Source organism: Hyaena hyaena, unplaced genomic scaffold (genome assembly GCF_003009895.1).
Source record: "Hyaena hyaena isolate Hyena2069 unplaced genomic scaffold, ASM300989v1 scaffold_121, whole genome shotgun sequence".
Lineage (NCBI taxonomy): Eukaryota > Metazoa > Chordata > Mammalia > Carnivora > Hyaenidae > Hyaena > Hyaena hyaena.
This window is the reverse complement of record NW_024080753.1, coordinates 2,602,831-2,620,615: the sequence shown is the minus strand read 5'-3', so window position 1 is coordinate 2,620,615 and position 17,785 is coordinate 2,602,831. Positions and strand designations below refer to the sequence as shown.

Here is a 17,785-nt window from a genome sequence, read left to right as displayed (position 1 = left end):
CCCCCAAAACCTCATCAGTGTGGTCTACGATTCACCATGAGTAAATAAAAGCTAGTTTAAGGTTGTTGGTGTAATTAAAACAGGCTGTCTCGACAGTTATCAGTATTACATGTAATACTTTTGTTCTACCTGGGTTTGCTAATCAGAAATTTAAGTTCATGTTATGTCTCACAAAATTTGTCAGCCAGAAAAATCACTTACGATGACGACTGATTTTGTCTACTGTCCGATGAGGTTCTTGTAGGTAAACATAATTGTTAAGAACAAAGTATTTAAATAGATGGAATAAGAGATAAAAGAGATAAGAGTTTCTTTTTTTTTTTTCTTTTTTTTTTTTAAATTTTTTTTTAATGTTTTTTATTTATTTCTAGGAGAGAGAGAGAGAGAGAGAGAGAGACAGCGTGAGCAGGGGAGGGTCAGAGAGAGAGGGAGTCACAGACTGAAACAGGCTCCAGGCTCTGAGCTGGCAGTCAGCACAGAGCCCGACGCGGGGCCCGAACCCACGAACCGCGAGATCATGACCTAAGTGAAAGTCGGACGCTTAACCGACTAAGCCACCCAGGCGCCCCAAAAGAGATAAGAGTTTCTAAGTGAGCTTTTCAGCAAATAGTTTCCAAAACATTTTGCTTTCTCAAAACTTTAAAGTTTTGCTAAGGTAAATGATGAGTTAAGTCACACCCGTGGAATGCCCACATTATGTCCAAATAAGAAAACCCTGAAACATTACTAAAAAATAGGCTCATCCACTCTTGGTTCCTTTTTACAGAGAACTAAAGACTTGGACTTCTTAGTAAACATGCTTTGTGTCGTACTGAAAAATTTACTATGAGAAAGCAAATGTTTCTAGAAATTACAAAAATCACTTATAAATCTGCCAGTAACAGACCACTCACAACTGTTTACAGCTACTAGAAATAATAAGGGAAACATCTCTGCGGAGCCAGCCAGGTGGTGAAAGAACTCACCAGAGGCAGAACAAAGGAGATACAAGGTTCTCGACTACCCTAAGGGAGGGGCCGGCGGGACTGCGAAGGAGAGAGCCTGAGGCGGTGTTGGGGGGCTGCAGTTAAGGGGGGCAGGTGAAGAGGATGGGGCCATGTGGACTTTTCCTTTCTTGGTGCCTGTGCCATTGGTCAGCTAGGGCTTATGGGTATTTGGAGGTGGGTCACCCGATGAGCCTGTGTGTATTCGGCGGGGGGCTGGGGGGCCTTGCGGGCCCTGCTCCCTTACTCGGGCTTCCACTGCTCCAGCGGCCGCCTCAGAGCAGCCTCCACAACCTCTGCGTGCCAAGAAAATAGGAGGTAGGTTTTTGCTAAGAGGAATTAGGAGGAATGGAAACGACTTTTTGTTGAAGGAAAATAATTTTGTCCTTAAATGTAGGCTCCCCCCCCCCCCACCCAGGAATGGGAAAGACAACACAGGACAGAAGGCGAAAATTTCTTGAAAAGAATAAAAAGATTGTAGAAGATGTGTGGGAAAGGAATCTTGGAAAAGAATTTAATGTGTGGGTCAAGCTGGCTAAGATCGGAATGGTTCTAATTAAGTTTTTAAAAGGAATGAATGAATTTTTCTTTTTTTCTCAAGTTGGTTAACATACAAGGTAGTTGTGGCTTCAGGAGTAGAACCCAGTGCTTCATCTCTTACGTATGACACCCGTGCGCATCCCAACAAGCACCCTCCTTGATGCCCATCCCCCATTTAGCCCATCCCCCTCTCCCTCAACCCCCAGACAACCCTCAGCTTGTTCTCTGTGTTGAGAGTCTCTTACGATTTGCCTCCCTCTGTTTGGATCTTATTTTTCCTTCCCTTCCCCTGTGTTCATCTGTTAAGTTTCTCAAATTCCATATAAAACAGATTAATGAATTTTAATATCAAAAGTACACTGGTATAAAATTAGAATTGGCTGTTAAAAGGTGGCTCAGTGGGTTGGCCATCCAAATCTTGATTTCCGCTCTGGTCATGGTCACAGGGTTGAGAGAAAGAGCCCTGCACTGGGCTCCATGCTGGGCATGGAGCCTGCCTGCTGCTTGGGATTCTCTCTCTCTACTGCTCTGCTCTCTCTTGCTAAAGAAAAAAACAAAAAACAGGAGCGCCTGGGGGCCTCACTTGGTTAAGCATCTGACTTTGGCTCAGGTCATGATCTCACAGTTCAGGTCCGAGTCCTGCATCGGGGCTCAGAGCCTGGAGCCTGCTTCAGATTCTGTGTCTTCCTCTCCACCACTCACACTCTGTCTCTGTCTCTCTCAAAAACGAACATTAAAAATTTTAAAATAAAAACAAAAAGCAAACAGAAAAACACAGTTTTCTTACACTCTTGATAAGAGATTATAAAAAAAAATTTTAACCTTGTAAGTAATCTTCCTAGAAAACATTTTGTCTTAGCAATATAATTCTTGTGTTCCATATGAGATCTTTGATTACTTAAGAATAATGAGGCTTCTCGGGGCGCCTGGGTGGCTTAGTCGGTTAAGCGTCCGACTTTCGCTTAGGTCATGATCTCGCGGTTCGTGGGGTCGAGCCCCGCGTCGGGCTCTGTGCTGACTGCCAGCTCAGAGCCTGGAGCCTGTTTCAGTCTGTGACTCCCTCTCTCTCTGACCCTCCCCTGCTCATGCTGTCTCTCTCTNCAAAAAAAAAAAAAAAAAAAAAAAAAAAAAAAAAAAAAAAGAATAATGAGGCTTCTCTATTAAAAGACCTAAGGTTTTAAACGCATGAACACAGGGGAAGGAAAGGAAAAATAAGATAAAAACAGAGAGGGAGACAAACCATAAGAGACTCTTAAACACAGAGAACAAACAGGGTTGCTGGAGGGGTGTTCGGTGGGGGGGGATGGGCTAGATGGGCGAGGGGCATTAAGGAGGGCGTTTGTTGGGATGAGCACTGGGTGTTCTATGTAAGAGATGAATCACTAAATTCTCCTGAAACTATTATTATACCATATGTTGCAGGATTCTCGCACAGAGAGTCCTGACACCGAGGCTTTTCTTTCCAGGAAGCAACTTGATTCGTGCCGGCACCGTTCAGTTGGGTTCGTACCCAAAGAACTGAGTGGCCCACATCACATGGCATAGTTTTTTAATACATTTTCTATTTCTTTGTCTCCCATATATGGTAACACACATAAACATGCAGTCTGATTAAGTTGTCTCAGTTTACAAGAACATGGGGGTGTAGGCACCTGGGTGCATATCTAGGTGACCCTGAAGTCTTCTCTCCTCTCTTCTTCATTTTTTTCTCTCTCCTTAGGGAGGGGTTCCTACCACACATATGTTAACTAACTTGGATTTAAATAAAATTTTTTTAAAAAATGATACATACAGAGGATGTACAAATATTTTAAATATTAATAAGGTCATATCTAGAAAGGAGTTTTATAGTTGATTTGATTTTTAAAACATTTCTATTGAAGCAGGGAGATTGTCGGAAAGACCAACGAACGCCGAATAGAAGCGAGGCAAGATTTTATTTACAGCTGAGCCAAACCTGATCTCCTGATCTCACGGAGAAATGCAGAGAATGGCCCCGAACAAAGGTAGCAGTGAGCTTATATGGATTTCAGCAAGGCAGAATACGTCATTCCTTAGTTAACCAATTACAATCTACAGTATTTCGTGGTAGCCAATTATATTGTGACACACAGACATTAGTTTCGGCAGGAACCTATCATTTCAAAGCTCTAGGTCCTTAGAGGTTGTGAAATAACCAGTTATAGATTGACACTGGAGAAGCTTGGTGACAGAGCACCAAGGTAGAATGGTGGTGTTCTCTAGCCTTGCACAAAGGGTGTGGGTGTGGGTGTGGGTGTGGTCAGCCAGATCGGAGAAGCACAAGCTTGCTAAGCAGATTTACAGAAGCAGAAATACCATGTTAGTCTTTAACGGTGCTTCAGGTCAACCTACAGCATCTATATTGCTCATATTTTCAACATTGTGTCTATATTGTTTTTAAAATCAGAAAAAAAAATGTAAATACTTTCCATCTGATGTAAAACTAAAATGACAGATTCAGCATCTAAGTGGCTGCATCCTGAAAAAAAGAATCTAGGAGTGTTTTGTTTCTTTTACACTTACTTAGCTTTCTGTTTTTGCCTGTGAACTCTTAAATTAGCACTATGGTTAAATAGATAACCAAATATTCTTTTACCCTGAACTATGATCCTATATGACCGAGTGTCTTAAAACCTTTTGATATTTTTGACAAACTTCCCCATCCCCAAAATTGATTGCTAAATGAAGTCTGTTTTTAACCTCAGACTTACTGTGGGATATTTCAGAGGGTTCCTGGAACATCTCAAAAGATTTGTTCTTGGAGCATCTGGCTGGCTCAGTCAGTGCAACGTGCAGCTCTCGATCTCAGGGTCATGAGTTCGAGCCCCACACTGGTGGGTGTAGAGCTTACTTAAAAGAAAGAAAAGAAAAGAGAAGAGAAAGAGAGAGAAATACTTGTTTGATCTCTACTCATAAAATGGGAGTTGTTAAACTAATTAGGCTTATTAATGTTAAATTACATGGGAAGCATCTTCAAATAAAAAGCAATCCTAAACCCTCTTTATGTTGATTTGTGTAGGAATATAAGTGTTCCAGAAACTGTGTGCAGCTTCTGGAAATCTGATCTGTCCTGGTATAATGATATCAGTCATAATTCCATTTACTTTCTTAAAATGCTGTATGTCACCACGATAACCAAATTTCCTTGCCAATCCATGATAATGAGCTCTCATCAGATCTTTAAGTACAGGCATGGTAAGGTTTTTTTTGTTTTGTTTTGTTTTGTTTTTACAAATAGTTTATTGTCAAATTAATTTCCACATAACACCCAGTGCTCGTCCCCACGAGTGCCCTCCTCCATGCCTGTCCCCCCCTCCCCCCTACATCCATCAGTTCTCAGTTTTTGTCACCATTCGAGAGTCTCTCATGGTTTGCCCCCCTCCCTCTCCCCCACCATTTCCCCCCTTCTTCTCCCCCTTGTTCCTCAGTTAAGTTCCTCCTAATCCTCCTATACGTGCAAACATATGGTATCTGTCCTTCTCTGCCTGACTTATAAGAATAACACCCTCAAGGTCCATCCATGCTGCTACACAGGCCAGATTTCATTCTTTCTCATTGCCATGTAGTATTCCATGGTATAGGTAAACCACTTCTTCTTGATCCATTCGTCCGTTGATGGACCCTTAGGCTCTTTCCATGTTTTAGCTATTGTGGAGAGTGCTGCTATGAACATTGGGGTCCATGTGCCCCTATGCATCAGCACTCCTGTGTCCCTTGGGTAAATTCCTAGCAGAGGCATGGTAAGTTTTTACCATTTACAGAGAGTTATTGTTTCACTCAAAGTGTTTCTGCACACGTGCTTGGTCTTCAAGGTAATTCAGCAAAAAGACTTTGAAAAGTGCAGATTTGTGATAACTTTAAGATCATAAAACTGAACTGGATAAGAATTTCCAGAATGAATGGAAAAACTAGATTTAAGCAAAACAGTATTAATGACATGGGTCTGAATGAACAGAGGATGGTTTTGGGGACTCTCCGCCGTGTGTACTTTGGCTTGTTTCTTGAGGCAGCCCTGGAAAAAGAAAGCAGACAACCACACAGGGAACACAGGTACACAAACGCACAGACAAAACCAGTAAATGGCAAACCCAGGCTCAGGTAAAAACAGCAGCAGCAGCAACACAGCTCCCTGGCGGGGAGGGCGTGGTTGGTGCAGGCAGGTCCCGCCCCCACTGTGTCCTCGGGCCTCCCTGAGGCCCCGCCTCGGTGGTTGTGGGGAGAAGAATGGCATCGCCCCAGTCCCTTCTCAACCAAGCTTTGCAAATCAGTCCTTTGGGTACCATCTCCCTGTGCTGAGGACGTAGCCAAGGTGGGCTGAGTTCTATGCCCCGCGCCCCGCCTCGTTTCCAGGTGAACAGAGGAGGGTTTTAATTTTTATGACTTTTTGTTTGAAACATTGCTGGTTACTTAATGTTTTGTTTTTTCCAGATTTAAGGAAATCTTTCCCCTTGAGCTCTCTGAGACTTACTTGGTAAAGCACACCTTTGTAAACAAAGATGAAACACCTTTTCTTCCTACCTAATTGTCCAGAATTCAGAAATTTTCGAGTATTTTTTGCATCGCAATATAATTATTTATTTGCATAAGTTCAGTAAGATTCTGGGGTACCCGGGTGGCTCAGTCACTTGAACATCCAGCTCTTGATTTTGGCTCACATCATGATCCCAGGGTCATGGGATCGAGCTCTGCATTGGCCTCCGTGCTGAGCATGGGCCTGTTTGGGATCCTTCCTCTCTCTCTCTCTCTCTCTCTCTCTCATAAAACAAACAATCAAACAAACAAATAACTATTCCATAAGGATCTGGCCTCCCTGTAACAGGACACAATCTGAAACACTGACTGTACTACCGAGGCTTTGGCTAGCATGTCATCTTTGAGAGAGCTGTATGTATAGACACTGATATGACGAGACAGCTTTGAGGAACTAAGATTGACTTTATGAAGCTAATGCAGCCCCTGAGAAATCAGCCCGCCACTCTGCTCACAGGATTGCTGGCAGTCTTACCACGTGAGTGAGGAAAGCCATCTCCTGGCAGGCCCAGAGTCTCAAGGATATTTGGGGGACCGTAAGAAAGAAGGCATTCACCCAAACTATAGATATTGCAGGTAAAATCTAATGGTGAGCACTTGGCTTAGCTTTCTGGCCTCAGAAGCTTTTAAGAGTTCAGTATGAGATTCTTTCTGAAAAGTTCAAGCAAAGCAGCCTTAAAAAAACTTATTTGGCCAGTCATTATTCTCACTGAACTTATATAAATAATCAGACCACGTTTAAAGCATACTAGTTTTACTGTGATTATATTTAGTAAAAAAAAAAAAAAAAAAAAATGGAGGTAATTGTACAGAGAAAAATTGTGTATGTACCTTTGTAGATAGTAGATTCTAGTCCTGTCCGTTGTCTTTGAGGGGTGGTTATACACCTGTGGAGTGGACTAGATGCTGAATTCTTCTAGTTTCGAGTATCTGACTACAAGTCTCCAAACTAACATTTCTAATTTTCTCCCACCCTTCTGATGTGGAATCACTAAGAACAGAGTCTGCCCTTGAATCCTTTACTCTCCCTGGAAGGGACAAAACAAGTCCTCCTCACTACCCAGATGACAGCCAAACTTCAGGGCCTTAAATCTTGGAGCCACATCTCCCACTTCAAAAGGGTTTCTTTAGACTCTAGGAAGTGCCTGCCAGTTGGAGGGCTCCAAATCACGCTAATGAGGAAGAGAAGTAGCTGACATCAGTGTAGATGGCCTCCACCTAGGACACCAGGTCAAGACTTCCTAGTCTAACTAAACATTAAACCTTTTCTTCCTTTCTTTCTTTCCTTTACTCTGGCATTAGCCTGGGAAGATAACACCATCCTCTGTATCTCCCAGGCCAACGCTCAGGGGGGTGACCTTGCAGACTGCTGGATTTGTCATCAAGAGCTCTGACTTGTTCGTGATGCTAGAAATAGTGTGATCTTGACAGGAGTGGTTTGTGTTCCGACACGACTTATCTTCGTCTGTGGTGGTTATCACCTCCTTGGGCCTTTGGATGCCCAGATAGCTGGCACACGGCTGGGCTGTGCCCCTAGCGGCTCACAGACACCCCACTGGTTGACTCCCCTGAATTTACACTGTTAAGTTAGAAAGGGCCTACCAGGAGGCTTTCATCATTCAGGATTTGCTTCCTTTGGAGGTCCTTGTTTCCCTAGGTAGGACTGGCTGCAAATGAGACTGAGGTCAGGAAAGTCTCCTTAACTCTGGAAAGTACTGTGGAATCTAGCTACCAACAAAGATCCTTAGACTCACTGGCCGAAGTTGTTCTTGCTATTCAGATAGCCCTTGATTGTCTTTAGGCCGAGCAAGAATGCATCTGTGCTCCAGCCAATACCACCTACTCTGCCTGGATTAGCATTTCTGGGGAAGTTAAAGCTCAGTGACATGAGATCACTGAGCAAACCACTTGGCTTAAACAGATCACTCCTTTTATGGGATCCTTTTTTGACTTCTTTGATTTTGGTTGGTTTGGGTCTTGGGCACCACGGCTCTGGAGCGCACTCCAGACATTGGGGATTATCCTGCGTACAGTAATCATAGTCGTCTCCTTGGCACGCTGTGTTCTCTCAAACGCTTTAAATCCATGTTTGTAGCCACTAACCACCAAGCAAATGATCTCCCTAAGACTGGACTGTCAATAAAGGAACAAAGAGAAAAACCAACTAAAAAATTATGAGCCTAAAGTCACGATCTGTGAATACCACAGAGATTCAACAAAATGCACCACGCTCTGTGAGTACCATATAGAACCAGCAAATATTGTGAGAACCACGGCGTGCTGGCTGAGGGCAGCACCGATGCCTCGCAGTGTGGTCCCATCTCTTACTTAAGCTTAGAGTCTGATCAAAAGGAAGACTTGTTAAAAAAGAAACAGTCGGCCTAAAATGGAGTCCCTTGTGCTAAGCCCCACATCAGCAAACCAAAATGTAACACCGACCTCACTGAAATGTAATCTCTCCCAGGAATGTGACCTTAAATCAGTCAGTCTGGGATGACCTGATCAGTACCAGTGAGGTAGTCTGTCTGAGAGGTTCCCTCCTTCCCTCAAAGGAAGGTCACTGCCAGAAACAATCCACTCTTTGCTGGAAGTTTTCTTTTTTCTGCTGTTTTCTGCCTTTAAGTTCTTCCATATTATACAGCTCCTTGGAGTTCCTTTCTCCTTGCCAGACATTGGGATGCTGCCCAATTCATGCATCATTGAGGAAAGCCAAATAGATCTTTCAATCCACCCAGTTGAATTTTTTTTTTTTTTTAATTTTTTAAAATGTTTTATTTATTTCTAGGAGAGAGAGAGAGAGACAGCGTGAGCAGGGGAGGGTCAGAGAGAGAGGGAGTCACAGACTGAAACAGGCTCCAGGCTCTGAGCTGGCAGTCAGCACAGAGCCCGACGCGGGGCTCGAAACCACGAACCGCGAGATCGTGACCTAAGTGAAAGTCGGACGCTCAACCGACTAAGCCACCCAAGCGCCCCGAATTTTGTTTTCTTAACAAGGGACAAACTCAGGGTGGCAGGGCGTCAGTAATAGTGCCCACACTCCTGCCTCCTGGCTCCAGCTCCCTTGGCTAGTCAGAGCTGAAGAAGCCAACATCCACTCCCTGACTGGAGTGAGAGGGTGATGAGGGCTGAGGACAGGCTCAGGTCTCCATCTCACTTCTCCCCCACCAGGGGGCACCATATTGGGCAGTGGCAACCAGTGGCACTGGTTTTCTTGCTGAGGGCAGGCACACGCAAGAAAGCTGGGTGACGAAGAAACGATAGAGCTGGGGACGGCGGCGAGCCTGGCGGGGAACCTGGGATGGGGCAGAGAGAGAGGGCCTCTCCTTACGCGGGGTCTTGGGCCTGTGTCCCTGCCCTTCGCAGCCTGCCCTCTCTTGACCTGCTCTGCATGCTGGCCGGCTGACTCGGAGCCGGCGGCTGTGCCAGCCAGGTGGCCAGGCAGGTACAGGCGTGCCGTGCCCTGCACAGCTTTGCTTCCTTGCATTCCCTTCACCGATGCTCCTCAGCCTCTCTTAAAACGGTTCGAAATTCAAGACGTAAGAAGTCTTTTCTGTGCATACACAACTATGTGAGTGTGTGTGTGTGTGTGTGTGTGTGTGTACACACATACACATGCATTTTTGCCAAATGCTGTCTTTAGCCCTATCATCCCCACCTCCCATGACTGAACTAGATGCTTTCCAAGGCCTGGATCCACCTCCAGCAGACCTCTTCCAGGGTAGAAAGGACGGAGGCTTTTTAATCTTTGGGAGATCCGTCCTCGCAGAGACCCTGTTAGTCTCCAGTCCCGTAAGGCTCCTGACCTGCAGCCAGCGTGCGCCGCATTCCGACCTTGACTCCAGCAAGGGCTTCCACAGCAGCGGCTGTGGTGAGGGAGACGTTGTCCTCTGTTATCACTGAGGTCACGCATCGTGCCTGGAGCTGGCCTGGGGCGGCCTGCCTGTGCTTCTACCTTGGGACGCGTTCATGGTTCCCAGATTAGAGCGGAGCGCAGACGCAACGCTTGGCTCTTCTGCAGCTGCTCTGCGCGCCTGGAGTGTCTTTGGTAAGTCTGTGCCCTTGGTAGGTCTCCTGGGCTTCGTGCTGTCCTGCCACAGGCCGGGCACCTCTAACAGATAAGGGGCGGCTGCGGGGCTCAGGTCATGATCTCACAGTCCGTGGGCTCGAGCCCCGCGTCGGGCTCTGTGCTGACAGCTCGGAGCCTGGAGCTGCTTCCGATTCTGTGTCTCCCTCTCTCTCTGCCCCTCCCCTGCTCACGCTCTGTCTCTCTGTCTGTCTCTCTTTATGTATAAAGAGAAATATAAATATAAATAAATACAAAATAAGTATATAAATTATAATTATAAAATAAAAATAAACTATAAAATAAAAACATTAAAAAATTTTTAATTAAAAAAAAAATAAGAGAAAGATAAGATCAGCAGACCAAGACGCCAGACTAGGCTGGGGACCAACCTAGTAGGCAGGCTGGGTCCTCGCTCCTCTTCTGATTTACCTCCATTGAACTGGTCCCTAGAAGGGACTTCTGTGTCCCTCTAAATGTTGAAACTACTCTCAGAATTGGGGGTCTGTCGTCACGGGAGGGACCTGAGCTGGTGCACGTGTGTGGGATGATACTGCAGAGGCTGCTCGTGCACGGTGAGCATTTGGCGAAAGCTCGCTCCTGGGCCGGGCCTGAGAAAGTCCTCTTGTGCGGCTCGCGTCCATCTCGCCACCAGTGGAACATCCTTGGATTCTGCAAACCAGGGTGCGCCGCTTTTTCATCACATCCTACCGTGCCCCGGCTACAGCCCGGGAGCTGAGGTGTGATGGGTCAGAGTCTGGATTAAACATTAACACAGCTGTCACCTCTGCTCCGAGGAGGCGGTGCTCCGAAGCCAGGCTGCAGAGCCGTCTGCCTCAGACATGGCTCGCTTTGCCCAGGTCCTGGCGGAAATAGGTGACTTTGGTCGCTTCCAGGTACAGCTGGTGATACTGCTGAGTGTCCCCAGCTTCCTGTGTGCTTACTACATGTTTGCCCAGGTCTTCATGACCCAGCACGAGACCCACCACTGCTCCGTGGCCTGGGTCAAGAACCACACTTTGAACCTGAGTGCGGCCGAGCAGCTGGCGCTGAGCGTGCCCCTGGATGCCGCCGGCAAGCCCGAGCCCTGCCTGGTGTTCCGGCCGCCCCCTGACCACGCCAGCCTCGAGGACGTCCTCGGCCGCCACCTCAACGAGACGCAGCCCTGCGAGGCGGGCTGGGAGTACCCTGAAGCCAGGCCCCCGTCCCTGAAGAACGAGGTAGGGCTGCCTCTGCCGTCTGCCCCTTGGGGGCCGGCCGCTTCCTGGGCCCGAGCCTCTGCCCTCAGCGTCTGGGGTGGCTGCTCCTGCGCTGCCCCGAAGCACCCACGGGTGCATGGCCGACCGTTGGTGCGCCTTCTTGTTTCTCTTGGCCGTTCTTCCTGCTTTGCTCTTTGTCCCCGACTCGCCCGCCTACCTTCCCGTCCATATTCTCTCTCCATCTGTCCATTTTTGCCCACCTTTTGCTCTGTCTGTCTGCCTGTCTGCCCAGTTGCCTGCCTTTCTTCCCGGCCCCTCCCGCCTGCCTGCCTTTCTCTCTCTCCAAGGCTCCCATCCGTCTGTCTACTTGCCTTTGTCCTTCAGTCTGTCCCTGCGCATCTCCCTGTGTCCCCACCCACTTGTCTGACCTCCTGCTGGCCTGATGTGGGCTTCCTGCCCTCCAGCCTCTCCCCAGCCCTGCCTGCCTGCCTCCAGGGCGCCGGCGACACCGCACAAAGCAGCACTCGCTCTGCCCAGCTCATTTTCTCAGGAAGGACCCGGGCAGAGAACAGATTCCCACGGCAGCCACCTGACCGAACCAGCTGTGGAAGCGGCCCGGCCCCTCTGCCGCTTCCCAGAAGCTGGGGCCGAGGCGCAGAGAAGGGAGAGGGCTGGTCCAGGGCAGCGCAGCGAGCCGCTCGGGAGGCGGGGCTCCCCTCAGGTCCCCGCCGGAGGGGACGGAGCACATGGCCCGGAGTCCTAGGGGCTGCCTCCAGGGCTCTGCTGCGCGAGCGCCTGTCCCTCTGCTTCCCGCCTGTGCGCAGGGGCCCCGCCACACGCTTCGGGGGCCTCTCTGAGCTGACACCCCAACTTTCTTTCTGATAACCGGCAGCTTCACGTTCAGACTGAAATACGGATGGTCCTAATTTGGGAAGGAGCGAGCACGCGGTCTTGTAGGCCATGTGCCCTTGAGGAGCCGAGTACATTTCTCCTTCTCAGTCTGCCTCCCCGCATCCCCGGGTGCCCGTCCGGTGACAGAAAAAGTAACTCCCGGCCTCGTCCGCACGAACCTCGGAATAGGGAGGGGGTCGACTCTGAGTGACTGACAACAGTGAGGATCTGTCCTGGGGCCAGAGAAGGGGAAAGAACGGGAGGGAAGAGGAAGCAGACATAATAGCCATTTCTAGATCAGGATGCATGGAAACGCTTGGCACGTCAGGAATGCTGACCAACAAAGGCTGGGAAATCGGCAAGAGCTGACCCTTCCGTGGTCTTAGATACGGGGCCGGCCGAGAGCCGGGGGCTCCTTCGCAGAGGCCAAAGGGAGCCGCAGAAGCTTTTGGAACAGGGAGGGAGATGTGGTGTGCGTGCCCGCGGGGCGAACCCGGCAGCACCCTCCGCTCGGGGCATCGGGGTCAGGGAGGCGGCGGCCGGCGCCCCGAGTGGAGCCCTTCTGTCTCGGTTCCGAGTCTCTCGGCACCTCTCCAAGCTTTGGCCTCTGGTTGCACGGTGGGAACGCTAATCCTTTAGGAGGTTAGAATGAGAACTGGAGGAAATAAGGGTCCACAGACTGTAAGCAGGTAGGGGGTGGTGGCCGCTGAGGACGGGCGCACGCCGTGGAAGGCTCCCTTGGATGGGCATCCGTGCCTCAGAGCCCGACAGCCCCGCGTGGCTGAGATGTCTGTCCCCAGCTGTGAGTGACATGAGCACGGGGGCCAGTGCACCCTCCACTGAGCCGACATTCGCTGAGGACTTCCTGTGCGCCAGCCACTGGGCTGAGCGCGTGGCATGCCCTCCCTCCTCCCGCCCTCCTGGGGGACACTAGGTGGTGTATCTTGTCCCCATGTTGTCCACGGGAAGTCAAGACACCGACAGATTGGTTAACAGGCTCAAAGGCACGCGGAGTCTCTCGGTTCAGGGCCAAAGGCTGATGGCAGCAGGCCATAAATAGCATCTAACCACAGAGCTCCTCTGCGGTTGCTAAACCAGAGCCAAACGGACGAGAGCCCAGTGGAGCAAGTCCAGAGCCCTCGGCTTGCCCGCCGCCTCCCAGGCGCAGTTAGTTCACCACGGGCACGTGCTGAAAAGTATCGGTTGTTCTTGAGAACAGAAGTGTGAACACAATGGCGTCTCCGGGAAGGGTTCATTTCTTGCTGAAAGTGATTTTGACGACGGCGATGGGCTAGTGGGCCGGCCCCAGGGATTAGTTCTCGCACTGATCCCTCCAGCCACCGCCCTCTGAGCTTGCACTCGTCTCAGTCCCTGTCTGGAGCAAAAGGGATGTCTGAGCCCCATTGCCATCCAGCAGTGGGACCTCGGATGACCCGCCTAACCTCCCCTCCCTCAGGGGAGTGGGATAAAACTCCAGGACTGGTGTCAGAATTAGAGAACACACGTGCAGCACGTGCCCACACAGAGTGAGCCCTCAAAAGGCGTTAGTGGCTGTGAAGCTACCTCCCTGAGCTGCAGAGGACAGCTTGCCTGGCACGCTCCCTGCACCAACATTCAGGAACGGAACTGAGCTGTGTGCGGGGGGCACAGAACTCCCAGAAGGGCCCATGGACCCGCTGGCGGGGGGTGGGGTGGGTATCCAGTCACACGTGCTGACGGTATGTGCACATGTATCAGATAAATACAGAGTTGTTCAGACATGCATATTTTTTCCACTCACTTTCTCAGTGTCTCTGTCAGTGTCCAGGCGGGTCGCCCCACCCGTGTGTGCGCATGCACGCGAGTGCCCACGCACACGTGCACGACTGTCCATGTTCCTCTGTCCTGATCTCCTTCCGAAAGCAGGGTGTGAGGGCTCCTTGGGATCCTCACTGCCAGGGAGTGATGAGTTTCACGGAGATTTTGCAGCCAGATGGGGACATTTGATGAGATCCAAGTAAGCCACACGGGGGCCCTGGCCATGGGGAAGAGGCCCCGATGGTCAGGAAGCAGTAATTAGTGGCATATTGGGGGTTCCAAATGTTGCATCCTTAGTCTGTCAGCAATTCTAACTGGCACCTCTGGGCCAAAACAGGAACCTAAGGTTTGCACAGTCAGTAATTAGGTCCAAACAACCTAACAAATCATTATGGTCAAACACCTTAGGAGCTGTTTTAAAAAATAATACACATAAACTGAAAGGAAATAGTTTTCATTTTTATTTAAAAAATTTTTTTAATGTTTATTTTTGAGAGACAGAGTGCTAGCGGGGAGGGGCACAGAGAGAGAGGGAGATACAGAATCCAAAGCAGCTCCAGGCTCTAAGCTGTCAGCACAGAGCCGGACGCGGGGCTCGAACTTGCGAACCGCGAGATCATGACCTGAGCCGAAGTCGGGCGCTCAACCAACGGAGCCACCCGGGCGCCCCTAGTTTTCATTTTTAAATAAATCCAAACCCTGCTAATAGGATGTATGTGCCCACTGGTTGCTGCACGACTTCTCAGTCCTTGAACACCGCCGCCCTCATTCCATCCACATGGTGCTTACTTTTTTTCTTTTTTTTTTTTTTTACTCTAAATAATTGCCAAAAATACAAGTTCACGGACACAGGGTGTGGCTGAAAGGGGTGGAGCGCCCTCCGTAGCTGCAGTTCTCATGAGGCCGGGCAGCTGTGGAGAACTGCTGTACTTAGTTCCCTTTAACATTGTGAGCACCGTTCTGTGCCCCCTGAGTGTGCTCTCCGACCCTGGGGTGCCTCCGGCGGCCTCGGGCCTCCGCCCGGAGAGGCGGGTGGTGGCGGGCGGGACGACAAAGCACTTGGCCTTCACCGCCCTAGTTCACATCTGCCTGTGTCCGCCTCAGTTCAACCTGGTTTGTGGTCGGAAGCACCTGAAGGAGACCTCGCAGTCAGTGTTCATGGCTGGGCTCCTCGCTGGGGCTCTGGTCTTCGGGCCCCTGTGTGACTGGTAAGAGCGAGACCCGCTGGCCCCTGACCGCGCATGCTCCCGAGCTCCCCCCAGCCCCTTCCCTGGTGTCCAGCAGAAGGCCCTGTCCCCTGGCCCTCAAACAGAGCTCACAGGGTGGGGCCCGTGTCCTCTGGGAGACGGAGAGCCCAGGGCAGGCCCGGGTGTCCCGCGCCCCCTCCTCCGCCTCTGCTCCCCAGGATCGGCCGCAAGCCCACCCTCCTGGTGCAGCTGCTGCTCTTCGGGCTCATCGGCCTGACCACGGCCTTTGTGCCCAGCTTTGAGCTCTACATGGCCCTGCGCTTTGCCGTGGCCATTGCTGTTGCCGGGTTCTCCTTCAGCAATGTCACCCTACGTGAGCATCCGGGGCCCCCAGCCTTCAGCCACGGGGGGAGGCCTCGGGGTCTGGGCGGGCCCCCTTCCCAGGCTGCCCCGGGGGAGCCTTGTGGGGCCCCCAGGCCACGGGTGGGACCGCGGCCCGGCCTGGCAGGGGAGCGTCTGGGCAACGACGGGAGGGCGCCGCCGGGCCGGGGCTCAGCGTCCCTCCGTATAGTTGCAGAGTGGGTGGGGCCCTCCAGGCGGACTCAGGCCATGGTCCTGGCCCAGTGCGCCTTCTCCGTGGGGCAGATGGCGCTCGCCGGGCTCGCCTACGCCGTCCCAAACTGGAGGTATTTCCAGATAGCGGGCACCGCACCGGCCTTCCTGCTCTTCTTCTACGTGTGGTGAGGAGGCACTGCCCAGGGGCGGGCCGCTGGCCGCGTGGCGGGAGCGCACCTCACATGCACCCGGGGACGTGCCACAGCGCAAGGCTGGGGGGCTCTGTGTGCCCCAACAAGCTGCGAGGGCCCCTGGGGGCAGGAGGGGGGGGCACTGAGGTCACAGCCATGCCTGGCCTGCAGGGCTCTGCCCGAGTCAGCGCGCTGGCTCCTGACCAGAGGGAGGGTAGAGGAGGCCAAGCAAGTGCTCCAGAAGGCGGCCTCGGTCAACAGGCGGAAGGTCTCCCCCGAGCTCCTGAGCCAGGTACCCTCACGGCCCCGCCCGGCCCTGCCCCCGCGCTTGGCCTGCACGCACCTTCTGCCTGTCCCCTCATGGCGCGTCTTCCTCCCAGCTGGTCCCGGAGAAGACAGGCCCCTCAGGGAGCCCCCTGGATCTGTTCAGACACCCCCAGCTCCGGAAGGTGACCCTGATCCTCTTCTATGTCTGGTGAGGGCGCCAGGGCCCCTGCCCCCCTCTGAGGCCCGCGCCAGAGTGAGTCCCGGCTCGGGCGGGCGTGTGTCGGTGGCTGGGACACGGTGGCTGGCCGTGGGGGGCGTCTGTCCCCGGGCAGTGACAGGGACTCCCGGACGCCCCGTAGGTTTGTGGACAGTCTGGGGTACTTCGGCCTGAGCTTCCAGGTCGGTGACTTTGGCCTGGACATCTACCTGACGCAGCTGGTCTTCGGGACGGTGGAGGTCCCCGCCCGCTACTCCAGCATCTTCATGATGCAGTGGCTGGGCCGCAGGCGGAGCCAGATGCTGACTCTGATTCTGGGCGGCCTCATGTGCATCAGCATCATCTTCGTCCCAGCAGGTACGTGGGCTGGCCCTCCCCACCCCCACCGCCCGGCACGAGGGGGCCGGGGTAGGGCGGGGGCTCTCTGACCAGCACCCTCCCCCAGATCTGCCCGTGGTGGTCACCGTGCTGGCCGTGGTGGGCAAGTTCTCCACGGCCGCCGGCTTTACCATCTCCTACGTGTACTCTGCCGAGCTCTTCCCCACCGTCATCCGGTAAGGGCTGCCCGGCACCCCCGCTCCCCTGCCTCACCTGTCCCGTGGCTCACCTAGGAGGCTGGCTCGGGGGCAGCAGCGCCGATGGGGCCTGGGCGGCTAGAAATCTAGCCCGAGTCCCCACGTTACCCCAGGCGTGGAGGACGGATTGTAGAGGTGAGGCCCTGGCCTTGTCCAGACTGGGCCGCGGAGCAAGCCTAGGAAGGAATGGCTCGGGAAGAGGGTCACTCACACAGGGGCAGCGGGGGAGGCGGGAGGGGCAGCCGGGGACCACACACACACAGGCCTGCAGGTGAGAGGCGGGTGGCACACGGCTGGGCGGCCAGCGGTGCCCAGGCAGGAGCGGAGAGCAGGAGGCCGGGTGGGCCCGGGGGCCCGCAGCCCTGCGGGGCCAGCTGAGGGGCTGGGCTCTCGCGATCGGGGCCCGGAGCCGCGCTGGGCGTGCTCAGCCGGTCCCGGCCTTCGCACAGGCAGACGGGCATGGGGCTGGTGGGCATCTTCTCGAGGATCGGGGGCATCCTCACGCCCCTGGTGATGCTGCTGGTCGAGTACCACGCGGCCCTCCCTATGCTCATCTACGGCAGCCTCCCCATCGGGGGAGGCTTACTCTGCGCCCTGCTGCCAGAGACACGTGGCCTGCCCCTGAAGGACACCATTGAGGACCTGGAGCAGGGGCCCCGCCCTCGGTGAGCTGCCGGCTCTCTCCGAAGCCGAGGCCTCCCCCTCAGTGTGTCCTTGCTTAGCGGCCAACATGGGGCCCTCAAGCCACCTCTGCCTGGCTTTGGGCCAG

At 52.3% G+C, this 17,785-nt stretch overlaps 1 protein-coding gene and 1 long non-coding RNA gene across 2 annotated transcripts in view; one reads left to right on the top strand and one right to left on the bottom strand.

Moving 5' to 3' along the window:
* Positions 1 to 10,979: 10,979 nt before the first annotated feature.
* Positions 10,980 to 17,785, top strand: part of SLC22A13 (solute carrier family 22 member 13) — a 7,093-nt gene continuing 287 nt past the window's right edge. The window contains exons 1-9 of the mRNA XM_039237265.1: positions 10,980 to 11,357; positions 15,129 to 15,232; positions 15,430 to 15,584; positions 15,783 to 15,951; positions 16,129 to 16,249; positions 16,338 to 16,432; positions 16,584 to 16,798; positions 16,887 to 16,995; positions 17,466 to 17,681. Coding sequence (XP_039093196.1) covers positions 10,980 to 11,357; positions 15,129 to 15,232; positions 15,430 to 15,584; positions 15,783 to 15,951; positions 16,129 to 16,249; positions 16,338 to 16,432; positions 16,584 to 16,798; positions 16,887 to 16,995; positions 17,466 to 17,681 — 1,562 coding nt within the window. The remainder of the gene's footprint in view (positions 11,358 to 15,128; positions 15,233 to 15,429; positions 15,585 to 15,782; positions 15,952 to 16,128; positions 16,250 to 16,337; positions 16,433 to 16,583; positions 16,799 to 16,886; positions 16,996 to 17,465; positions 17,682 to 17,785) is intronic.
* The window catches only part of LOC120235105, a 7,144-nt gene continuing 4,214 nt past the window's right edge, over positions 14,856 to 17,785 (bottom strand). The window contains exons 2-3 of the long non-coding RNA XR_005529302.1: positions 17,049 to 17,192; positions 14,856 to 15,155 (exon numbers count right to left, since the gene is read on the bottom strand). This is a non-coding gene — a long non-coding RNA (uncharacterized LOC120235105). The remainder of the gene's footprint in view (positions 15,156 to 17,048; positions 17,193 to 17,785) is intronic.